Source organism: Tachysurus vachellii, chromosome 11 (assembly GCF_030014155.1).
Source record: "Tachysurus vachellii isolate PV-2020 chromosome 11, HZAU_Pvac_v1, whole genome shotgun sequence".
NCBI lineage: Eukaryota > Metazoa > Chordata > Actinopteri > Siluriformes > Bagridae > Tachysurus > Tachysurus vachellii.
This window is the reverse complement of record NC_083470.1, coordinates 4,137,643-4,164,475: the sequence shown is the minus strand read 5'-3', so window position 1 is coordinate 4,164,475 and position 26,833 is coordinate 4,137,643. Positions and strand designations below refer to the sequence as shown.

The 26,833-nt window shown below is 38.3% G+C and overlaps 1 protein-coding gene across 1 annotated transcript in view; it reads right to left on the bottom strand.

Annotated features, from left to right (window-relative positions):
* Nucleotides 1–12,344: 12,344 nt before the first annotated feature.
* Nucleotides 12,345–26,833, bottom strand: part of grm6a (glutamate receptor, metabotropic 6a) — a 74,938-nt gene continuing 60,449 nt past the window's right edge. Inside the window, exons 10-12 of the mRNA XM_060881256.1 lie at nt 24,892–25,203; nt 22,204–22,446; nt 12,345–13,433 (exon numbers count right to left, since the gene is read on the bottom strand). Of these exons, the coding sequence (XP_060737239.1) occupies nt 22,207–22,446; nt 24,892–25,203 (552 nt within the window). The 3' untranslated portion in view covers nt 12,345–13,433; nt 22,204–22,206. The remainder of the gene's footprint in view (nt 13,434–22,203; nt 22,447–24,891; nt 25,204–26,833) is intronic.

Sequence of the window (26,833 nt, the reverse complement as noted above, 5' to 3'; positions counted from 1 at the left end):
TCAAGTCAAGTCAAGAAGCTTTTATTGTCATTTCAACCATATATAGCTGTTGCAGTACATAGTGAAATGAGACAACGTTTCTCCAGGATCAAGGTGCTACATAGAAACAAAGACAGGGCTAAAGACTTGTAAGTAGTCTTAGCCACATAAAGTGCAACTGTGCAACCTGGTGCAAACAGTGCAGGACAAGACAAACAAGACAGACAAGACAGTGCAGGACAAAAGACAGTGCAGGACTAAAGACAGTGCAGGACCAGACAGTGCAGGACAAGACAGTGCAGGACAATGACAGTGCAGACACAAGTTACAAGACAATACAAAAAGTACAAAAAATGCAGTACACAAAAGACAATAAATAGTAAACAGTCACAGAAACAGCGCCGACCGACCAGTGTTAATACTGTATGTGTTAATATAGTATGTGCGAAATGGCTGAGATATTGTACAGTATGTGCAAAAACGGCTGAAATGTTGGGACAGTTTGTGCAAAAAACAGCAGACAAGGTGTGCAAAACAGCATGTAAACAGTTTGCTGGATTGTAAGCAGCATGTAAACAGTATGTTGTGTCAGTGTGTGTGTTTTGTGAGGGTCTATGCAGTCCATACAGATGATGTGTGTGTATGTTGTGCTCAGTACAGTACATTTCAGTTGTTGAGAAGTCTGATGGCTTGTGGGAAGAAACTGTTACACAGTCTGGTCGTGAGGGCCCGAATGCTTCGGTACCTTTTTCCAGATGGCAGGAGGGTGAAGAGTGTGTGTGAGGGGTGTGTGGGGTCATCCACAATGCTGTTGGCTTTGCGGATGCAGCGTGTGGTGTAAGTGTCTGTGATAGAGGGAAGAGAGACCCCAATGATCTTCTCCGCTGTCCTCACAATCCGCTGCAGGGTCTTGCGTTCTGAGATGGTGCAGTTCCCGAACCAGACAGTGATGCAGCTGCTCAGGATGCTCTCAATGGTCCCTCTGTAGAACATGGTCAGGATGGGGGGAGGGAGATGTGCCTTCCTCAGCCTTCGTAGGAAGTAGAGACGCTGCTGGGCTTTCCTGGTGATGGCGCTGGTGTGGAGTGACCAGGTGAGGTTCTCCGCTAGATGAACACCAAGAAATTTGGTGCTCTTGACGATCTCCACAGATGATCACTACCATGATGTACAATGTACAATCTCATATGTAAAAAAATATCATTATCATCAGACTTTCATATCATTATCATCATATCATCAGATGTTTACAATCTGAATGTAAAAAAATATCATTTTTAAATTTTTGTAGAAATTGATTTGTTGGATAAATTAGGTCTATCATTTAAAAATATACTTTACTAATTTATCCAAAAAAACAATTTCTACAAAAATTTTAAAATGATATGTCAGATTCTGTATTTATATTACAGAATATGTAAAAAAAAAAAAATATCATTATCATCAGACTTTCATAAACATGACCGTTTACATTTTGTAATATAAATACAGAATCTGCTGTGCACCTTTTTTTTTATTGTATGTACAGTAGGTTTTTTGGATTCATGTCCAATGTGTTTTTTGAATCATTATGTGGGACAAAAATTAATATACAGAAAAAAGATGTTATTTTTTTTTATGAGGAAAGTAAAATGGCAAAATGTCATATCTTTATTTTAAATCTTTTTATTTTATTTGGAAAGTTTTATATCCATAAATGTAAGTGGTCTGCAAAGAAACCGAACATTTTCCATTTTAAGCTGGAAATGAAAACCTATTTTAAAACTTTAAAAGGACAAGCCGAAAAGCTGTCAAAACTATGGACGTTTACAAGGCTGTTAATTCCTCTTTTCTAAATTAATTGTATTGCTCGAAACCCCTTATTTGTATTTTTTCTTTCCTTTATGTTGTTACTATTTTAAGATTTGAATATTAGGGCATTGCATTTTGTTATCTGTTATCATTTGTTATTGAAACAAAAAAAAAACCCCAACATACAAAAAAAAAAAACTTAATGCTGTTTCTTCTTCTTCTTCCTCTTCTTCTTGGCTAAAACATCAATCATCAGAAAAAAATCAATAAATCAATAATACATGCATCATCAGAAGTGACTGAGAAGCTTCATGTAAAATCCTTCATGTTACAGACAGAGGCAGCTATCAGTGACAGTCATCTCAGGAGATCTCACAGTGAATGAAGCCCTGATTTTTATGTGCACTGGAGCTGATAATATCATCAGCAGGTGTGTTTCCAGCTCAGATGTAATGAACATGAACAATGTGAATTATTTACAGTATCTAAACCACTTTTATTTACTATTTCCCCCCCACCATACATTTCGATGTACTAGTCAAAGTTGACATACTTAAGTAAACATTGTACAAAGTACAAACGACACAAAAGGGCAAATGGCAAAACTGTAAGTTTAGTATTTTGGGGGTTTAAAGCAAAGGGTTACAGCTTTTCTGTTTGCAGTCAGGGGACACATGGAAAAGACTAAACATGGACTTACACATGCAAAAACACTACCTAGGTCATTAGGTAGTGTTTTTGCATGTAGTCCATGTCTTTTCCATGTGTCCCCTGATTGTTTGCACCTTGTGCAGTGGACCAAACCACTGTGAGGCACAAGGGGAGAATTCATCCCACAAAATATTACAAGTCAAACATTAAACGTGAATGTTACATATAAACGGTAAAACTACAAGTAATTGTTAAACGTAAAAATGTGGCACGTAAATTTACATCTTTAAATGAAAACCTAAAGGGAGAAATTAAATGTTGTATTCCAATTGGCTCCGCCCTCTCTGAATGTGCGTCATAGGGAAAACAGAGCGTCAGTGGGGTTGCCAGATTCACGCCAAACACACAAACACACACAGACACAAACACACACACACACAGAGACACAAACATACAAACTCACACACACACACTCTCACACACACACTCACAGACACAAACACACACACACACAGACACACAAACATACAAACTCACACACACACACAGACACACTCACGCACACACACAGACACACTCACACACACACACACTCTCACACACACACACAGACACACAAACATACAAACTCACACACACACACACACGCGCGCGCGCGCAGAGCAGGAAAAACAAAAGGTGACTAGTATTACTACTATTTCACTATCTACTATTTATTTATTTATTTATTCATTTATTGTATCAGACAGCAGGTGGCGCAGTTGTAAAACTTTATAGACTTCTCATTCGTTTTTAAGCGTTAGATCCTAACATCTTTTCCAGGTATTTTTGGATTTACAGTCAAATCCACAGCCACGGACACAGGAGCTGAAAAGTCCATTAATAATAAGATAAAATAGTCACATTAGCTCTCCAGAGGCAACTATTCCCCCTATTTACCCACACTGCCTAGTAAACTCCGTTGTGTATTGTGTGTCTGAAATATACAGGCCTCATGCAGAACAGCACTGTGTGTGTGTGTGTGTGTGTGTGTGTGTGTGTGTGTGTGTGTGTGTGTATTCTGATTGGCCAGAAGGTGTTTAATTTTTTTTAACAGCAACACTGACAATAATTCTGAATGCAAGGCAAATTCACATCAAAGCACTTGTTGTAATACATTAGTGTTTTTGTGATAATCTACGCAGGGAATTGTAGTGTAGATTCTCCACAGTAACAAAAATCTAACAAAAAGCCAAAAGGTATTTAAATGGTGAGATGTTTATTACATTTATTATTGAGTCTCCAGTATCACTGATTTGTCACAGTAATATTTCAAACATGAAGTGTAGGACGGGGCGACCTCCAACACTCAAGGGCACCCTACAGAGACAGACGGGGCAAACCTCATTCCAGGCTCCATTCCAAGCCCTGTAACATGCTCCGGTTGACGAAGTGGCCTCCCAAGCCAGGTTCCAAGTGCTGTTCCCTGCCAAGGCTGTCATGGTGACCTCATAAGCCAGATTCCAAACCTAAATCCAGGCTCCGTTTCACATCGAGCCAGATGTGACAACCTCCCAAGCCAGCTTACAAGCTGTGTTTTAGGCCCTGTTCCGGGCCAAGCTCTCTGCTGAGGCTGAAGTGGTGGCTTCCCAGAGCCGGTTGTAAGCCATACTTCCTGCAGAGGCTGAAGTGGTGACCCTGTCTTAAGCCAAGCAGCACATTGAGGTCCAAATGGCAGCCTCCCAGATCCTTTTGCAAGCCATGTCCATTTCACATGCTCATGTTCCAAACCCTGATCCAGTCCCAGGCCATTCCCAGCCTCAACCTGCAATGTAAATCCATGCCAGTTCTCTGTTTATTGCCACGTAGTGTTTTGATCACTGTCTTGTTTTTGGTTGTTGTGCGCAACCGACTGTGTTGCGATTATTCTCAAATGATTAATTATGGTATTCAAATACTCATGTATCATGTTTTCTATGCAAAGTCTCAGCGTCGTTTAGCCATCGCCTTAGCTAAAGACATAGCCTTCAATTTGTTTTATGCCTTGGACTGCTTGCGTTGTATTTAATGGCATCTGATTCTCCTGCGCTTCCACCTGCCTCTGTGCCAGATCCCTGCCTCGTGACAATTACAGATTTTAATATAAAACCTTAGGTATTTTAAAGATTACCTTTTACTCTCAGTGCAAATTAACCTTTAGTTTTATGCATACAAAAACATAAAAATATTCAAAAGTCTATTTTCCAATCATACAATTTTTTTTCCTGGAGGTTTGATAGGACACCTGTACATCTTATTATGTGTTGCTTGTTGTATAAATCTTTTGCAATATCCTGATATTGTTTTGACATTTCACCCACCTTTAATGCTACATGTAGGTATAAAATAATAAAAAAATATGCTGTTATTTTAGTAATTTTATTAAGAAGTACTGGTGCTGCCAAATTACTAGTATAAGAGGAACAAATGCCTTGGATCAAGATGCCTGTGATCAAGAAACGTCTGTGGTTGTTTAGTAGATATTCACACGTCTGTGGTTGTTCAGTAGATATTCACACGTCTGTGGTTGTTCAGTAGATATTCTCATGTCTGTGGTTGTTCAGTAGATATTAACACGTCTATGGTTGTTCAGCAGATATTAACACGTCTGTGGTTGTTCAGTAGATATTAACACGTCTGTGGTTGTTCAGTAGATATTAAAACGTCTGTGGTTGTTCAGTAGATATTCACACGTCTGTGGTTGTTCAGTAGATATTAACACGTCTGTGGTTGTTTAGTAGATATTCAAATGTTTGTGGTTGTTCAGTAGATATTCACATGTTTGTGGTTGTTTAGTAAATATTCACATGTCTGTGGTTGTTCAGTAGATATTAAAACGTCTGTGTTTGTTCAGTAGATATTAACACGTCTGTGGTTGTTCAGTAGATATTAACACATCTGTGGTGGTTCAGTAGACATTAAAACATTTGTGGTTGTTCAGTAGATATTAAAACATCTGTGGTTGTTTAGGAGATATTAACACGTCTGTGGTTGTTCAGTAGATATTAACACGTCTGTGGTTGCTCCTTGACTTAACAAAACCTCATCATACACTCCAGTAATCTCTATAAATCTAGCGAGTGGAACTCAGAAATTTGATCATAACACTGTAAAATAAAATATATTTCAGATATTTAGATGTACAGTGGAAATACATAGAAGCTTTTTAAAGCTTTTACTATTCAAGAGATCCAACACTTTTTCAAGGTCTCTATTTAAATGTAAGAAAATATTTTAAACATATTATAATGTAGGCAACAGCAAAGGTGATACTGATCTGCTTTCTTCATGTCTAATCTTTTCTACTGAAGCAGGCGTTCAGATGACGCGCTGATGGATTTGTTTGGACTTCATGCCAGTTGAAGTGCTTTACAGTGTCATTAAAGCAAAAAGGAGATAAACCAAATACTAAGTTATGAAATTCATGCCAAATTGTCCATAGTGTGTGAGTGCGTGAGTGAATGAGAGTGTGTGTGTGTGCCCTGCGATGGGTTGGCACTCCGTCCAGGGTGTATCCTGCCTTGATGCCCGATGACGCCTGAGATAGGCACAGGCTCCCCGTGACCCGAGGTAGTTCGGATAAGCGGTAGAAAATGAATGAATGAATGAAATTCATGTCATTATTCCAGAGATTTTACTTTTCACTGAAGATGTTGTGAATAATAGAACTGACAATTGAAAATGAAATTTAAATAAAAATGTAATTAAATGGGGGGGCACGGTGGCTTAGTGGTTAGCACGTTCGCCTCACACCTCCAGGGTCGGGGTTCGATTCCCGCCTCCACCTTGTGTGTGTGGAGTTTGCATGTTCTCCCCGTGCCTCGGGGGTTTCCTCCGGGTACTCCGGTTTCCTCCCTCAGTCCAAAGACATGCATGGTAGGTTGATTGGCATCTCTGGAAAATTGTCCTTAGTGTGTGATTGCGTGTGCAAATGAGTGTGTGTGTGTGCCCTGCGATGGGTTGGCACTCCGTCCAGGGTGTATCCTGCCTTGATGCCCGATGACGCCTGAGATAGGCACAGGCTCCCCGTGACCCGAGGTAGTTCGGATAAGCGGTAGAAGATGAATGAATGAATGTAATTAAATGAGAAAATAGACATTTTCCCTAGCGCTCTCAGATTTGTGTAAAATTCTATAAAAATTCTGATGAAGAGAAAAAACATCTAAAAACTCATGTGAGTAAATATAAAAAGATAAGTGTGTGTGCCTCTTCTGAATAAGCTGTTCTTATTCACCCTGTTAGTGATCCATCAGATGACAATATTTCTCTCCTCCTTCTCATCATCTGTCATGTATGTTTAATGTGCTCTATAAGTGGAGCTGCTTTGATTTGGGTCTGGTGTGAGGATGAAACAGCGTGACAGCAGTAGGTCACACACTTTCGATACACACACACACACACACACACAGAGAGAGGGGGGGCATGAGGAGAATGTGGACTCATTTGTAGAAGTCGTTCATGATGTTCCTACCTCTTCAAAATTTAAGTGAGAAATGAATCACACGGGAACATGCTGTTATAGGAAAATGATCCAAAACAGCATGTGACGTGGCACGATGGGAAGTTATTACCACCCAAAAGTTGATTAATTTCAAATAACAGGGCATCCTGAAGCATTGTATCTTGTATCACATCAGTTTGCAAATTTTACTTTGAATTTTACATTTTTTTTTTAAATCAATTTAGAGTTGGATTAAATGTTGAGGAATGTCTTAAACAAGTCACCTTTTGCTATTGTTTATTATAGCAGCTATGAACAGTCACTTGTCCCTCACTAGTTGGACAAACAAATGTAACTCGTCATGCTATAGGCAGGATCTAGAATGCACAAAGTTTTCATTCCTGAGGATTTTCCTTGGTTCACGAAACAAAAAGTTTGCAGCCAGACATCTGTTGGCTCCACTGACCTGCTGACAGTGGAGACTCCTTCCAAAATTGGTAAACACAGGGCATAATTTTTTGTCTTTTCGAAATATTTTGCCTTATTTTTACACAGGTAGTTGTTATAGCATGTTTTTAAAAACGTACCTTAGATTTGCCTTTGTTATATAAGGGCAGCACATTCTGATCTTTGATGATATGATTACAAAAAGTTAAAAATATTAATATATATATAAATATAAAATAGAAATAATATAAAATATAAATATAAAATAAATTAGTTAATCAAAAAAAATTTTTTTTTGATTAACTAATTTATTTTTTAATATTTATTATTATTATTTTATTGTTTTTTAGATTAACTAATTTTTAGTATTTATTGTTATTATTATTATTATTATTTATTGTTTTTTTTTTTTTACATTCCTGTGAGGTCCACATTGTCCATAAAAGTGTAGTACTTTATTATTTCGATATTTCTGCTGGAATATTGTTGCTGCGGAACAGCAGGTTTTCTAACACAAGAAACGGATTGAAAAGCACTGAAACTGGAGGCTCCTTCCAAAATTTATGAAAAGAACGTTTTACCCCCATCCGTGATTGCAGGTTTTTCCTCTTTTAATAAATGATGATGATGTTGAGCATCTGCGAGTCCCTGTATAAATTGTTACTGGAGAAACATATTAAAATGCACATTTATTATAAACGCGCGTGTTGCCCTGCAGCCAGCATTAACGTCCGAGGTGCCGATATAGCAAATTAGTAAACACCTTCTGACCAATCAGATGCGAGAATGCGACACGGCACCGTGGTGTAATTTCCATTAATATTTATGTCGAAACGATTATAGTGAGTACGTCCTTGCGTGCGGCGTTAGGACGTAATGCTGCATTCAAAATGCATGATCTTTTCACACGCTAAGCGTTTTAGGCTTAGCAAGTTGTGACAGGTCAGTTTTTCACGTGATCTGATGTGGCAGAGAGGTTGCATGAAATCTGCGGCTTTGCGCTTACCCTCAGGTTGACTATTAAGTCAGAATAAATTGAAATGAGAAAACAGTCTTTATATTATTAAAGTGATTTCCTGGTGTGCAGGAAATCAGGCTGTTCCCGGCGATGCTGTACAGCTTGTCAGCATCCTGTGATCCTTTAGGGTTTTAGATTTCAAAAGAACATAAACTGAGACAAACACAAAGCTGTCACGATCAAATATCGTCACTGTAGTAACAAGTCTGATCAAATATCATCCTTAAAATCAATGTACGTATAGTGTTTGATTCACTCTAGTAGGGTACGCCAGATGATCAAATAATCTCTCATTCAGCATCGTTTACATTTATTCATTTATCAGATGTTTTTTTTTTGGTGTGTGGAAAAAATATTGGCACCCCAAGGATGATTTATGGAATAAAGAATAAATCGGAAGGAGTACTGTACATGCTAAGGATCATCCCAAACAAACAAACAAACAAACAAATATTTAAAGCAACTAGGTAGTGAGGTTGAGACAAACATAACTTGTCATGATACCGTCGTAAAAAATCCATCTACCAAAGAAGCTCTTGCAGTGTCAGGGTTTTGATGCCAAAAGGAAACTTTACTAAGAACCAACAAAGCCGAGCTTCTCCATGAGGCACCTCTTGTACTCGGTCTTAACAGACAATGGTTTTTATACAGTTTCAAGCCATTTATCTTCCTTTTTTTTTTTTTTTTTACAAAACATCAACTCCAATATTTCTTGCTTTCTTTAGTTTTTCTTCTGATTCCGTGCTCTGCAAAAAAAACAACCAAAAAACAAAAAAAAACTTTTTACACGTACATTTTTGACACTCTTAACCTAAGCACATAGACAACAGCGAAGTAACTAAAACATATAATTCACTGCAATTTTTTTGATAATTATGATGAACATACACCTTTTTTTCTCAAATAGATTGTTCTATCTATATATATATATATATATATATATATATATATATATATATATATATATATATATATATATATGTATACAAATCTGTCCTGAAGATCTTACTTTGTTTTTGTAAAAAATCTAAAAAAAAAAAAAGTGTTGATGTTGGAGACCATTTCTAAAAACGCCATTGGTTATCTGCGTATAACTCTCATATCTTTGAATTATTTTGCTTTATTTCTATAAAGCTCATTTGTCTTTTACAATTTTTACTTTTACATTTTAAGCACTTGAAGACTTGCCTTAATTTTTCTAATATTTCTCCTCAGAAAAAAGTTCATTGTGTCAATGATTTTTTTTTTTATGTTAACTAACAGCACATTCAGATCCCTATTTCTTTATCTTTCATTATGTGAAATGGTATCATGAGCTCGTGATGTTGCCCTGTTTGACATGTAACGTTACTGAAAAGCACTGAAATTGTGTTAAAATTCATAAAGCATCAGCACAAACAAATGTTTGTAGGATTTGAATTTCATTTACCAGATTGATTCAGAACTGATTTGATTTTACTATTGATCTAAACAGGCCCAAGGTTACAGCAAGGTCAAATGTCTCTGTGTGTCAAGTTCTATTCATTTTAAAATATATCTCTCTAGAAATACTTTCATTCATTCATTCATTCATTCATTCATTCATTTTCTACAGCTTATCCGAACTACCTCGGGTCACGGGGAGCCTGTGCCTATCTCAGGCGTCATCGGGCATCAAGGCAGGATACACCCTGGACGGAGTGCCAACCCATCGCAGGGCACACACACACTCTCATTCACTCACGCAGTCACACACTACGGGCAATTTTCCAGAGATGCCAATCAACCTACCATGCATGTCTTTGGACAGGTCTTTGGACCGGGGGAGGAAACCGGAGTACCCGGAGGAAACCCCCGAGGCACAGGGAGAACATGCAAACTCCACACACACAAGGCGGAGGTGGGAATCGAACCCCGACCCTGGAGGTGTGAGGCGAACGTTCTAACCACTAAGCCACCGTGCCCCCCTCCAGAAATACTTACTTTACATTATTACTTTGTCACATTCTATAGGATGTAAATACAGCATGACGTTGATGCATGTACAGAATCTCTGGACTCAGAGACTCGGAGAAACTCTGTGACGATAAAATCTTAGCTTTCTATTTGACACGTAAACATTGTAAAAATATATCATCATTATTGTAATAAGACTTTATTGCGTTATTGTTTTGATACAGTCGAATTCATTTGCCAGACAAATGAACAAACTACTTTTGCATTTCCTCTAACTAAAAAAAAAATCCTAAAAACTAGGAGTTGGTGTGCACCAATATTAAAGAAATACAGCCCTAAGGAATATTTCTAATAAATGCACTATAATACGTTTTGTTCTCGGCCTCCAGCGTCGTGCTTCGATAATGTCTTCATCTCTATTAGAAAGGAAGAAAAATGCAATGCGTTACATTCCGACTTAAAGGTCAAGAGGTGCCAATAGTTTTACAAGCGGTACATATTAACACAAGGACAGTTAAGGCATAACCTATAACGTTAGATTTGCATTGTGCTCCATTTTAAATCTAGAAGTATTTCAATTCGGATTTATTTTTAATTTGGATTTTTTTGTTGTAAAAATGAAAATGTGCAGTCGCACCACAACACAAAGAAACAAAGCAGATTTTTTTTCTATTTATATATTCTGTTCTATATAGAACTTTTTTCTTTCTTTATTTATTGGTATGTTTTGTGACCCGAATGTAGTAATTACGTATTTGCCTAATATCTCTGGGATTGTGTGTTTGATTCCTGCTTTACCCCTGTGTTTGTGTGTAGTTTGTGTGTAGTTTGTGTATACAGTAGTTTGTGTGTCCTTCATAGTTTGTGTGTCCTCTGGGTACTCCGGATGCGTTGTAGATTGATCGGCATCTTTGATTTGTCAGTAGTGTGTTTGTGCGTGATTACTCCCTGTGATGGGTTGGAGTCTCTCACCTTTTGCCCCAAGTCTCTTGGGAAAGACTCCAGGCTCCATGTTTCCCTGTACAGGATAAGCGCTACAGAAAATGGATGGATGGATATATATTCAGAATTTCTGTCCATCCATCATGTTAGGAACTAAGAAATACAAATATTTTTATTTAGAAACCTCCTTTGCTCCTTTTTTTTAGTGGGGTATGGGTGGGGGTGGGGTGGATGAGGTTGGTGAGGGTGTTGTGGGGGGATCTGAGCATTAAAGGGTAAATTAAACAATATCAATTAATTGGCACAATATCGATTCAATAGCCGATTCTGTTTGCTCAAAAACGAGGGAACAACGAGATTTTTCTTCTTCACCGGATCTTTTATGCTGTTTATTCATTCAGCTAACAAAGTACAAATGTATTTCATGACAGCTAATGAGGTACAAAGTGTAGATGTTGAATCGTCATTTTTTAATTTTAATCCGGGTTAAAAAAGAACCACAGCTCGGGCTGCTTTTTCCAGACAAAATGAGTTCCGATTGGAGCAGAAGAATGCAATTCAGCGACCGGGGTACAATGAAACGATACGTCAGTGTGGAATATTACTGCTGCTTTTGCGAGTCGGCTGAACAGAGCTGTCACGTTACTGAGTAATGCTCGAGCTGAGTCAAAGTCTGGAACAGTGCAATCAGATTTATAGTCGCTATCTTGAGCTTTTCTCAGTGTAGAAAAGTGGTCGCACGGATCCCGGACATATAATTCAGCATTCTCTTACAACCCCCATGCAAACACTTTGTCAATTAAGACATCATTACTTCTTTTTTTTTTTTTTGTTGTTTTGTTTTAGTTTGTTTCATTCTCTACATTTCCTGTATTTACAGAGCAAAAACATGGCAGCTGTACAGTACACACTTATCTTTCATAGATTTTTGATGAATAATAATAATACTGTTGAAATAAAATATGAAAAATAATAATAGGAAAAAGACAAATTCATCGTGTAACTCTATAAACCAATATCTGGGTTTTCTTCACGTTTTCAGTTTCACACAGTTCCAAACAAAACCAGACATTAAACACTATATAACGGTGCAAGTATTAAAAGTTTTTGGTTAGCGGGAAACGTCTTAGAACATATTAGTGTAAAATGCTCTTGTTTTTAGTGTATTATTCATTTGGTTTGTATTTGTTAGACTGTATATTTATAAATCACACCCTCCAGTGTCACCCATATGATGATACGTTCCCCTTTGAGTCTGGTTCCTCTCAAGGTTCTTTCCTTTACCATCTAATATGGGAGTTTTTCCTCCCTACAGTCACCTGAGTCACCTCAGACTTGCTCATAGGGGATAAATACATACACATTGTGAACTAAATATATCTAATATTAATCCTGGATTTTGTATTCTATTAATCTTTATATTATTCTTTATAATAACCTTTTGTTCTATGTTTATGTTCTGTAAAGCTGCTTTGAGACAATGTCAATTGTAAAAAGCGCTATAGAAATAGACTTGAATTGAATTGAATCGCTCTTAGCTGGTTGAATAAAACGATGTCAGAATGCAATGTTGAGATTTTTTTTTCTTTACCTCCGCGTGTTCTTTTTTTCTTTAAAAAAGTGCATCTGTTTTGAAAGATCTCGTAGCATTTTTTTTGTTGATTTTTTTTTCATTTGGTGACATCATGATCGAGAGCATAGCCTTACGTTAGACGTTTATACAGTAGCGTAACATGAACGACACCGTATACCATCACGCCTCTATATCAAACAAATCGAAAGAAAAATAAATACAATAACGGATTTAGTATTAACACCATAATAAATGTTGACTTTCAGATAAAAAAGCTGCCTTCTGGGGGGTATTACATGACAATGCAGGTGCATCAAACACACAAACACACAAACGCACTTCAGTCACTTCAGTACACACACACGTCCCACATGCTGCTACACTGCTACAGCGACCGTATCGCCTTCTTTACAGACGTTTTCCTCATCAGTTAGTAAACACCAAGACATCCGATAGATCGTCAGCGGATGGATAAAGCTTCGGGTTGAAAATGTGCGTTTTTTGATCCGTGTTTGCATCGTTTTGACGTTCATGCCCCCGAGTCCTCCTTATAGCCGTCCTCCAATGGAAATCAACTAAACAGAGTCCTGATTTTTTTTCTTTCTTTCTTTCTTCCCGAGTGTGTCGCTCCAGGCCACCTGCCAGTACACACACAAAAAAAAAGCATAGGATGCGTCAGTGTAACTTATTCAGCGGTGCATAAAACACGGTGAATAGTAAGGCTATTGTAATTGGTCAGTGTGTGGGAAAGTTCTAGCATCACTTTAACTCTAATGCAATGATTGCATTCTGTCCTACTTTGATTGTATGACTGTAACAAAAAGGTCTAAAACGTTATATAACGTGTCGACAGTGCAAACAAAAAATAAATCAAAAAATAAATCATAGCATGAAAAAAAAAGAACTTTTTTACTGTTAAAATACTAGGAAAGGACATCAGTGGACAAGACAAGATGAATAATAAGCAGCGCATTCTTCTTCAAGGTTATACCATGTTTTCTGTTGGTTCAGTGGAAAGGTAAATGCTACTGAAACAAAAGGATCTTTCACATCCTGTGTCCTTTCCCCTTCAGTCAACTGGCTGTTCAGTCAGCTGGATGAATTTTAATTGTGTTTACTTGGCACTTTAAATGTCCGAAAAATGTAATAAATAAATAATAAAGCATGGTTTTTTTAATTAAATTGTATTTAATTTCATTCATTATTCTTTACTTGTTTCTTGTAAGGGGGGCACGGTGGCTTAGTGATTAGCACGTTCGCCTCACACCTCCAGGGTTGGGGGTTCGATTCCCACCTCCGCCTTGTGTGTGGAGTTTGCATGTTCTCCCCGTGCCTCGGGGGTTTCCTCCGGGTACTCTGGTTTCCTCCCCCGGTCCAAAGACATGCATGGTAGGTTGATTGGCATCTCTGGAAAAATTGTCCGTAGTGTGTGATTGCGTGAGTGAATGAGGGTGTGTGTGTGTGTGCCCTGCGATGGGTTGGCACTCCGTCCAGGGTGTATCCTGCCTTGATGCCCGATGACGCCTGAGATAGGCACAGGCTCCCCGTGACCCGAGGTAGTTCAGATAAGCGGTAGAAAATGAATGAATGAATGAATGAATGAATGTTTCTTGTAGCTGGTCAAAATTGTAAATGCTACAGTAAAACCATAAGTGTCGGCACCTTCATGGTTGTCGAAAACGCTGTTTCAATTCACAATAAAAAAAAATATATATATTTTTTTTAATAATTGTTTTTAGCAACGACAAGCATGTGGCAATAACCAAAGATGTGTAAAATATGTATATGTAAAATTTTGGGAAAATCAATAAGAAAAAAAAAAGAACTACCCAATAGAATTTAAATTCATTAGATTTATTAATTATTAAAGATTTATTCTTGAAAATAGTGTTATGTAATTAGTTGCCATAATGTAAAGGTTAAAAAACAAAACAAAATAGCTACGAATAATTTAACTTTTCCAGAATTAATAAACTGTTTGGAAGCGTAAGGAAAGTTAAGAGTAAGTAATGCTTTTGGAAAAAAAAATGCAAAAATGGCAATGCCTGAGCTTCATGCCTCACTGGAACTACAAGTGGAAATGTGTACTGGTCATGAGATTTAAAAGCTTCTCAGCCCTGAGTGCCATTGGCATGTTTGGAGAAAATCTGGGCCACTGCATACAAACCCACTGGGTACGTTTGCTTAGGTTTTGGGGTTGTTTTGTGAGAGCTCTTTGCTAAATTCATGATACCAGCAATCTTAAAATGCACCAGAAAATTTCAGCACAACCTCTGGCTGAATGTTTGGGTAAAGATACAAGGTTTAATTTGGTATTGGCCACAAATATAGCAACAAATCATCACCAAAGATCAAAAACCTCTGCCAGGAGATTACAATTTGCTGTAAATAAAGATTATAATGTGATAACGGCCATTCATTCATTTTCTACCGCTTATCCGAACTACCTCGGGTCACGGGGAGCCTGTGCCTATCTCAGGCGTCATCGGGCATCAAGGCAGGATACACCCTGGACGGAGTGCCAACCCATCGCAGGGCACACACACACACTCTCATTCACTCACGCAATCACACACTACGGACAATTTTCCAGAGATGCCAATCAACCTATCATGCATGTCTTTGGACCGGGGGAGGAAAGCGGAGTACCCAGAGGAAACCCCCGAGGCACGGGGAGAACATGCAAACTCCACACACACAAGGCGGAGGCGGGAATCGAACCCCCAACCCTGGAGGTGTGAGGCAAACGTGCTAACCACTAAGCCACCGTGCCCCCATATTTATTTATTTATTTATTTATTTATTTATTTATTTATATCAAACATCAAATTAATCAGATTATTCTTAAAGAAAGATCTACACTATCAGCAACCATCAGTCTTCTGTTTCACTCTCATGTTTTATAAGGCTAACTGATTATTAAAAACCCCTTTTGCAATCATGCTAGCATGGCTAAAAACTGTTGTATTGATTAAGGGAGCAATGAAAAAGTGACCTTCTTTAGGTTAGTTTAGTATCTGGAGCATGAGCAGTTGTGGATTTTTAGTTGTGGTGCAATATTACCTATGTGCAATATGTTTTCAGTGTAACCACTACTCTTTTATACATTGTTGTTTTTTTTGTATATTATGTATATTATTATGTCTTTATTCTTTATTATTTTTATATATATTTTTTGCTGCTGTAACAGAGAAATTTCCCCATTGTGGGACGAATAAAGATATATATGATCTTATTTTATCTTATTTGTTTACAGGCTTAAAATGGCAAGAAAGAAAGAACTTTTTGTCTTTTCATGGTAAGAACTTAGCAAACTTTTGAAATATAGAAATATAGAAAGAGTAATAAAACCTCTGCCAGGAGGTTAAAAATTGAAGACGGTGGATAAGGATCCTTGAGACTACGTTTAATAAATTACGAGGATCTTAATATAAGTTAGTAGAGAAGCAAGTGTCCTGCACATCAAGGCAAACTAGATAAAAGGAAAGATATTCAGCAAGAGATCACAGCGTTTGCTCTAAGAGATTCAGCAACACATCACAGTGACTAAACCTCCATGAACTGCTTTTATAGCAATGAACCTGGAAGCTTTCTTTTTCATAGGCTAGAGATCTGCCTTGATGTTTCACTCTCACTGAAACGCCAGTTTAGCCACAACGCCTACTTTTCCATCTCTACATTCGGAACAAAAGAGTTGAGTCACAGTCTCTGTAAGATAAAAGGAAAAAAAAATGAAATGACGAAACATACAGAGGAAATGGGCAAAGAAATAGGGAAGAAATGATAGAAAGAAAGAAAGAAAGAAAGAAAGAAAGATGACATAAAATAAAAATTCATGAGTAAAATGAAAATTAGACAGGGGGCACGGTGGCTTAGTGGTTAGCACGTTTGCCTCACACCTCCAAGGTCGGGGTTCGATTCCCGCCTCCACCTTGTGTGTGTGGAGTTTGCATGTTCTCCCCGTGCCTCGGGGGTTTCCTCCGGGTACTCTGGTTTCCTCCCCCGGTACAAAGACATGCATGGTAGGTTGATTGGCATCTCTGGAAAATTGTCCGTCGTGTGTGATTGCGTGAGTGAATGAGAGTGTGTGTGTGCCCTGCGATGGGTTGGCACTCCGTCCAGGGTGTATCCTGCCTTGATGCCCGATGACGCCTGAGATAGGCACAGGCTCCCCGTGACCCGAGGTAGTTCAGATAAGCGGTAGAAGATGAGTGAGAGACAGAGTGAGAAAATTAGACAGAGATAAAAAAAAAAAACATGACTAAATATGAAGCAAGAAAGAAAGAAAGATAGATTACACAAAATAAAAATTTAATTGAGTAAAATGAAAATTAGAAAGTAAGGGAGAAAAATTAAATGACAAAATAAATTAATTGTAAAATGAAAATTAGACAGAGATAAAAAAATAATGACTTAAATATGAAGAAAGAAAGAAAGAGAGAAAGAAAGAAAGAAAGAAAGATAGATTACACAAAATAAAAATTTAATTGAGTTAAATGAAAATTAGAAAGTAAAAGTCACAGTCTCTGTAAGAGAAAAGGGAGAAAAATTAAATGACGAGGGAAATTAAGGGTAAAATGAAAATTAGACAGAGATAAAAAACTCGATGACTTAAATATTAAGAAAGAAAGAAAGAAAGAAAGAAAGAAAGAAAGAAAAAAGAAAGAAAGATAAAAAGAAAGAAAAAAAGGGAAATTGATTGAAGAGAAAATTTAAATGAAACAAGAAATTAGCATCATGAAGAGGAAACGACAGAAATGGAAGCAAAACCCAGAAAAAAAAGATAAACATTGTATAGATTTTATTCCTTTTTTTTATTCTTTTTATTCTTCTTTCAGAACAGGAGAGTTGAGTCACAGTCTCTGTAAGAGCTGCAGAGTTTCACGGCATGGGACTGTGGGACTGTGAAACTGTGACTCAGCTCAGGAGAGCAAAACAAAACCCTGTCCTTGAACCCGTCATGGTGGTGGGAGATATTCCTCAAAGCAATAGGAAAGTCATCCGCTCTTATATATAAAGCTCCAGCTTCATGCTGTTCGTCCGTTTGGCTTTTTTATTATTATTATTTTTTATTACTAGATTTCTTTACTTGACTCGTCAATAAATAAAAGCAACGTTGTGTAAGGGATGAATCACTGTGAATAAATATGACAGAAATCAAAGTTGAGGGAAAAATAAGCGGAAAAAAAAGCTGGTGATCAACTAGCTGCCGAAATTCTGAAATGATAAATCGAGCCTTTTACATTCCATCAGTCAGATGCGATGGAATTATCAAAACAGATAAATAAAATTCCCCGGTGTGTGTGTGTGTGTGTGTGTGTGTGTGTGTGTGAGAGAGAGAGAGAGAAAACACCCATTTATTTAGAGCTGTCCCAGCAGGCAGCTCTTTCTTCACTGTTCTCACTTAGCTCTAAGCTTTTTTTCTTTTCTTTTCTTTACTTTTCCATTTTTTTCTTTACTTTCTTTTTTTTTAAACAAAAGAAAGATATTTGCTGTTATTAAGAACTCAGTAGTGACTTATACGTCTCTCGAGGCCATGTGTGGGTCACATTATTGCACAGTGTATTTATTCTTGATGTCTTGACTCTTCGTGATGTCTCGAGTTTTAGTCAGATTTGTGTTTTAATCTCACATCATGATCTTATACCATTTGTTTCTGATGTTTTGTTCGAAGATGTCTTCGTCTCTTCAGCCCAGGTTTGTACGTGTGTTTGTCTTCTGTGTTAAGGACATCATCTTATTGAGGATGTTATCGGAGCTTTGAGAGTGAAACATAGTTTTTGTTCCATTTCTGTCGTTTTCTTTTCAGTCGGTTTCCCTGTGTTGTGTTTTCTCTGTAATTTCTGTCTAATTGATTTCTTTCTTCATTTCTTTTTTCTTCAATCAATTTCTTTCTTTCTTTCTTTCTTTCTTTCTTTCTTTCTTTCTTTCTTTCTTTCTTTCTTTCATTTGTTCTTTCTTGTTTGTTCTTCTTTCTTTCTTCCTTCCTTTCTTTCTTTCTTTCTTTCTTTCTTTCTTTCTTTCTTTCTTTCTTTCTTTCTTTCATTTGTTCTTTCTTTCTTTCTTTCTTTCTTTCTTTCTTTCTTTCTTTCTTTCTTTCTTTCTTTCTTTCTTTCTTGATTCCTTTCTCATTCCTTTTCTTTCTTTCTTTCTTTCTTTCTTTCTTTCTTTCTTTCTTTCTTTCTTTCTTTCTTTCTTTCTTTCTCTCCGTCTGTCTTACATCCTTTCTTCTTTCACCCTTAATTCACATGCTCACTACAAAATCTTAAGACCAGGGAAAAGTATTCACACTTTGCACTGATGGATCGCAACCAGGTTGTAAGTACAAAATTTTAAGACCATAGCCTTTGAAAGTTAAAATCTGTGCAAAAATATGGCTTTAATGTCGTTGTCCTTCAGACAGTCACACTGTCATGATCTTCTGATTGGAAAAGCAAAAAGGTTTCTGTTTTTGATCATGGCATGTGGTAGACCCAAAAAACTTTTACCTGAGCCAGAGGATCCGACGGGTTGTCCCTGAAGACACAGGCCCAATTAATTAGGGTCCCTCGACCCAAATTAAGGCCCTTACTGATGCTGACTGCAGCCCAATAACCATAATATGCCATCTGTGAGAGAAGGGCATCCCTCTTGACTGAGGCCCCTCGTCTGTGTTTTAATGACTGGGTCTTTCAACAGGACGACGCTGCAGTTCACAACGCCGGCCTGACAAAAGACTTCTTCCAGGACAATAAGGTTGCACTTCTGGACCATCCTGGGCTTTGGACATAAACATTTAAGAAACTGATGAACAGCCTGGGGGGCACGGTGGCTTAGTGGTTAGCACGTTCGCCTCACACCTCCAGGGTCGAGGTTCGATTCCCGTCTCCGCCTTGTGTGTGTGGAGTTTGCATGTTCTCCCCGTGCCTCGGGGGTTTCCTCCGGGTACTCCGGTTTCCTCCCCCGGTCCAAAGACATGCATGGTAGGTTGATTGGCATCTCTGGAAAATTGTCCATAGTGTGTGATTGTGTGAGTGAATGAGAGTGTGTGTGTGTGTGCCCTGCGATGGGTTGGCACTCCGTCCAGGGTGTATCCTGCCTTGATAAGCGGTAGAAAATGAATGAATGAATGAATGAATGAATGAATGAACAGCCTGTTTCAGTTTAAATGCCGTTTTTAATAAATTACCAATCCCTGTTTTTTGTCTCTTGCTCCTTTTTCTTCTTTTGACATTTTGAAGCATTTCTTACAGCCTGGTTATGATCCACCAGCACGAAATGCAAATACTTTGAAGTCTTAAGATTTTGTTCATATTTATATGTATATTTTCACCCAGACGTCCTCACACTCAGCAGGAATATCCGTGTCAGTTATCACTATTTCAAATAATTTTTATGCATTCTGACGGTTGTTTTTTTTCCATCTGTGGACGTCAGTAGTAAGCTGCCGCTAACGCATCCCGAAGAGAGCGCGAGTGTGTGCTGGAGAGATAGAGAGCAAGTGGAAAATTACTCAAAAGGGTTATTTTTTTTTTTTAGAAGAAGAGAAACCTGAGAAAAATTGTGAGAGGGAAGACGGCGAGTCACGAACCCGCAGCCTGGGGGAGTTTACCTGACAGAGCAGATATGAACTTAGAGCAAATTCTGATTCACAAATTAAAACTACACATAAATGTAGTGAATAAAGGGAAATCGTTGACACTGACAAACACTAATGTGTGTTAAAAGCACAATATAAAACATGTCAGTTCCATGTAAATGAAAATTAATAAGAAATGGGCTTTCTTTTGGGAAATCGTGCTTTTTTTTTGGCTGTAAATGCCTTTTCACATCCTGTTCCTTTAATTCAGGACCTCTGCATGGCACTAATTGAGAGGGCTGACACAGAACAGCCACCTTTAAACCTCCACTAATTAGCCCTAAAGATAGAGCGACTAAATGTGTGGAGAAATCATAGTGATGTGTGTGTGTGCGCGCGTGTGTGTGTCTCAGGAGCCGACGATGACCGCTGTTGCGATTTTGCTTTGACTGAAACTCTTTATATAACACATAAGTGCAGAATCTTTTCACTGTCTGTTTATCTTCAGTTAAACCCAGAAACATCACGTCAGAGTGAACCTCAGGTTCTGGGGTCATTGGCAGAAATGAACATTTATAAAAACATTTTTTCTTTCAAAAGAAGCTCAGATTATCAAAATCATTCACTGGAGCAATTTAGACAAATCTGGAAAATCCAATTAGTTCGAAAAAACCTTCTTCAGAGAGTTTTTCTTTATGTACAGTATAAGGAGATATGCGCATAGCCGGTGATGAGTCACTGAACTGAATTTAATGAACAAAAGAAACGAAGGAAAGCAGACAAAAAGAAGTTCATGACTTTAGACGAATAAATCTAGGGCAAAAAGTAATGGCACTCTACTGTATAAAAGGAGAACAAGTTTGTGTGTGTGTGTGTGTGTGTGTGTGTGCCTGTGTGTGTGTGTGTGTGTTTAGCTGAGCATATGTAGTTACTGGGATTTATTTTTCTTCTATTTCTTCCACAACTTGTTCTTGGCCAATTCCCACCCTGTCTCTTTTGATAGCAAAATCTACCTGGCAGAGCGAGAGTCAAGGCTAACATGTCAGTTCTCCCAGACACATTTACGGCATTTGGTGGACACCCTTTTCTAGAAGGACTTACATTTTATCTCACTTTTATACAAGTGTGCAATTGTGAGTTAAGAACCTTAGTCGGGGGTCCAGCATTAGCAGCTTGGTGGACCCGGGATTCGAACTCACAACCTTCCGATTGGTAGTCCAGCACCTTAACCACTAGGCTAATACATCTCCAAATGAGGCACATGAAGCCAAACCCGGGCTCTATGTACATTAGCCAGTGTCGCTGTGATTAACAGGGCGAGAGAGAACAGTCTTCACCCATTCAGAAGGCGAGCGCTTTTCTGTTGAGTCAGATACCGAAGATTCATTAAGGTGCTGCTTCCCTGTTTAGTCTCAGTCCTGTAATGTTTTGCTCTCTTTGATCTTTACCTTTTTATGAAGTATTGTTGGCATCACTACATTTCCATTCCAACTTTTTTTTTGGCCTAGAAAGCTATTCACACACAATATTAGTGTAGGATTAATAACCGCTGGAGCAATACATGTCTACAATAAAACTTCTAACACACAGGAATATTAGGATCTCTCTCTCTCTCTCTCTCTCTCTCTCGCTTTCTCTCTCCCTCTCTCTCTAGTCACTACATTCTAGACATAATAAATAAACTAGACAAAATACAAGACAACGTGAAACATAATAAAATAAATATAATAAAACATCTCGAAGCAAGTGCACTTTGATCTGTGTGGGCGTGGCCAAGCTGAGACAAGACAACATGAATCTTTCAGGACATTTCAAACAGTTTATTGACTTGGACCTGCGTTTTGCTTTACCTGCTACTGCGTCCTATCAGGCTCCATCTTAGACTCGCCGTTGTGCTTTTCGCTGTTGGTGTGTGACAGACGAGTGGACATGGTGGCCGCCTGAACCACCGCCTTGAAGCTGCGCTTGCGTTTCTGCACGTTCTGCTCTGGGTGAAAGATGATGATGTAGACTTTGGGGATGTAGAGCATTCCCAGGGACACGGAGGCACTCAGGCTCATGGAGACGGTCAGCGTGGTCGTCTGGATGTACATCTGTATAAGACACAATCACAATCCACAGGTGAACACTGAACACCAGGAGCCTGCAGAAGGGTTCATGGGAAAGGTAATCATTCCCATTGGCTACAGAATGGGGAACGTACCAAATATTTCATTCTGAATAAACAACTTGTTAGAAACAGATACAAATACAGAAATGAATAAGAAGATGTGTACTATTAGATATTTTTTTACAGATTTTTTTTTTTAGAAAGCACTATGTCAGGAGTGGGATCTCACAGGACAAGGGGAGAAGTCACACTAGTAGGAGGTTTTTATTTTTATCCGGTAAAGTAAGAACAGATATGGAAATTGCTGAGACCACAAAAAAAAAAGACCACATTCAACAAAATGAACATGCAGTATTAATTTGTTTGTTCATTCATTCTTTTGTCCATTCATTCATTCATTCATTCATTCATTCATTCATTCATTGTCGTATTTTAATTTCAGTCATTAATTTCTATTTTGTGTCATTGTCTTTCTTTCTTTCTTTCTTTCTTTGTTTCTTTCTTTCTTTCTAAAAATTCTGATTATATAAATTTTTAGCTTCATTTTCTTTATTTGTTTGTTCGTTTCCTCGTTATTTTTTTTTTCAGTTTGCCCTACCTTCACTTTCTTTCTTTCTTTCTTTCTTTCTTTCTTTCTTTCTAAAAATTCTGATTATATAAATTTTTAGCTTCATTTTCTTTATTTGTTTTCCTCGTTATTTATTTTTTCAATTTGCCCCACCTTCACTTTCTTTCTTTCTTTCTTTCTTTCTTTCTTTCTTTCTTTCTTTCTTTCTTTCTTTCTAAAAATTCTGATTATATAAATTTTTAGCTTCATTTTCTTTATTTGTTTGTTCGTTTCCTCGTTATTTATTTTTTCAATTTGCCCCACCTTCACTTTCTTTCCTTCTTTCTTTATTCGATTGTTGGAAACAACACATTCAACTAAATGAACATTCATTCATTCATTCATTCATTCATTCATTCATTCGTCCTTAGCATCTTCCTGGTCATGTTACGGTACAAGTTTGTTCATTTTGGGGGAAATAGAGCAAAAAACGATTTAAAACAAGGTGAAGAATTTTTGTCTTTTAGTTTTCAAAACATTGCAGTAATGTTGTAACCGTTCCATCAAACCCTAGCAGCTTCCACATGCAGAAGAGACTCTCATGTTCTCTGCTAGACACTAGATGCATTTTAAATGTCTTTTCCTTCCTTCCCTGCATGTATTTTTAAAACATACTGCTTTCAATTATTGAAATCATATTGTTTTAAAACAGTGATGCTACAGGAAAGACCATAAGTAACATCTTTAATGAATAAATAAAAGGAGAGGAGGAGCAATCATGGGTATTTCATTGTGATGTACAGTAAAGATGAGCAGGCCTCAGCGGTGGCTCACATGCCGGAGAGGACATGGTGCGAACAAAAGTCATTAGGATGGGCGAAGGCATTGTCTCTTGGGCCCCCCCACGCTCGTCTTATCTGCCTCCCACCACAATTAAACCCCTGGCTGCTATGAAGCAGGGCCTTTTGTCTCCGTGTCATGGTGTGTCTTCAGGAGATAAAGACAGGAGGGGGTGGTGGGGGGTGAGGGGGAGAAGACGTCTTCTTTTCCGCACGTCTCATCTCTTCCTGTGTTTGCACGATGCCATATGAAAGCTCGCTTCAAAAGAGAAAGTGCTCGAGACGCAACTTCGGCGTGTTATCACAGGCCAGGCAGGTTGCTGGCACATTCTTACTGAAAGAACTTCATCCTGCATAATTTTACTACATAAGGACTTAACTAGGCGCTAAACTGGTGGCCCTTTTTGTCGCCGAACCGGGGAAAGATAGCGCCGTGGTAAATCTGTGGCTGTTCCTCGGAACTAATAATTTCCTGCTGTGTGGTTAAATGCACTGTACAGTTCCTCGTGGTTTGAACACATGCAGGATGACAGAATGAAACAGAGGAAGAAGAATAAATAAGGGTTTATAGGAGCATAGTGTTTATAGTACTAATCACAGAGGAGATGAAGTGTGTAATGAGTGTAATGAGATTTCTCTCTGCACACACTCTCACAATGAACCTGAGCTCATGACCAATTTGTGAAAATTTGGGTAAACGAGGGGCTGAATTTATAATATAAATGTGGCTGAATTTCCTCTGAAGGAAGCTGTAAGGAAAGATCTATCTGTTCTCTCTCTCTCTCTCTCTCTCTCTCTCTCTCTCTCTCTATCTATCTATCTATAGGGTAATTAACAGAATAGGACTAGGCTCTTTATTTATTTATCATTAATTCATTCAATCAAAAATTTTTACTTTCTTTTTTTGCATACTGCCGATTTGATTTGATCGTGTATTATTTAGCTATAAATTATTTACAAAAAACATATCCTAATATAATTAATTATTTATTGGTTAATGTCCTCCTAAAAGTTTATAAACATCAAACCCGCTGGATCTCACCTTCTCTGTGGACTGCGCCGTGCCAAAGAAGATGGGCACGAAGGCCAGCCACACGATGCAGGTGGTGTACATGGTAAAGCCAATGGGCTTGGCTTCGTTAAAGGTCTCGGGAACGCCTCGGCTTTTGACGGCGTAAACGGTGCACGTCACCATGAGCAAGATGCTGTAGCTTAGGCAGCAGATCAGCGACAGGTCCGACATGTCACACTTCAGGATACCACGTGCCAACTCGGGATTGGGCGGGCGCAGCTCTTCGTAGTCCACAATGGTGTGGGGCGGCATCACGCCTAACCAGATGAATACTCCGATTACCTGCACAGGAGGGAGAAAGGTCATCTATTGAGGAGAGTCAGCTAACTGGGGAGGAGTTACCTATTGGGGGAAAGTACCTAATTGGGGAGAGTCACCTATTCCGAGAGATTCATCTAATTGTTGGAAAGTCACCTAATTGGAGGAGCGTCACCTAATTGGTGGAGAGTCATCTAATTGGTGGAAAGTCAAATATTGGGAGAGAGTCACCTATTGGGGAGAGTCACCTAATTAGAGGAGAGTCATCTAAATGGTGGAGAGTCAACTATTAGGGAGAGTCACGTAATTGGTATAGAGTCACTTAATTGTGGGAGATTCACCAATTGGGAGAGAATCACCTATTGGGGAGAGCCACATAATTGAGTGAGAGTTACATTTGACTTAATCCAAATACACACTGCTAATTTACACAGCCTTAACGTTTGCCTGGTAGATACCTCGGCTACAATGTCGTATTCTGAACGATTGTCTGACTGAATAACAAGATGTCCACAGGGAAGAGGAGCACAACAAGGGGGGCAGGGCTTATGATTAAAGATAATAAGCAGGATATTTTTGCTTCAGCTAATAACATTCACTAAAAAGAAAACACTATTACTATTTTACTATTACTATTTAAAAGCGCACATTTCTCAGTGCTCAGTGCTCGCACAACTGTAGTGCTCTCACATGTACTCATTTGAATGCTCACTTCACTGCGTACATTTCTCTCATGTGTGCATACATCACACACCCCTTGTGCTTGTTTTAATGACCCTGTTCATTCCTTTGGTTTCTTTTCAAAACACTGTTTAAACCCCATCGCTTTAAAAAAAAAAAAAGGCACTGTAGCTCCGAATCTTTATATTTTCCCAGAGCACAGTTGGCAGTCTGCCTCACTTTGATTGCTGTCATTAATCATGAAAACCATCCAGATCTCTGTCATTTTGAATCTATGCTGCATTAGTGTACTTGGCTTACGTCCGATAAGATCCGACGTTGATATCGGAACGTTTTTCCGACTAGACGTTAAAGTACACGAGCAGGTTATCAGAGGGAGACACAGTGCCACTGATATTGTTGCATAGAAGGAAGAAGAGCTTGTAGCAGATAACACACATTATGTACTTGGCAAACTCAAATCATGTCTCAAATCTGTATCTGTAGCTGTGGATTAAAAGCTATGGATGTTAGATAGACTGATGAATTGGTAATGTGATCCAGGAAGGCAAATTACTTACGATAAAAGTGTCACATAAGTGAATGTAAATGTAAAGCGAGTCTCAAGAGGGAACGGAGATGAAGATGGGTGCCAATACATACAGTTAGGCTGAATTAAAATGTATTTAAACACACACAGAACTGTGATAACTTTAAGATCCTTGGAATTGGACTGAAACAGATCATGATCTTTTTTCTCTATATAGATTTGTGTGTCCTTGTGTTCTTTTGTGGAATGGAAAACGCCGGAAAGCATCCTGTTAAATAAACGTACAAGATAATTGTCGTAAGTAGCCCCAATCACGATTAATAAGACTTAATTTGTGGTTCTAAAATGACCCTCGTACCAAAAAGTAGACGGAACAAACTGCACACGAAACGGTACTCTGGTGTATTTATCCTGAAGTGTATTCATTTGAATACAGCAGCTGGA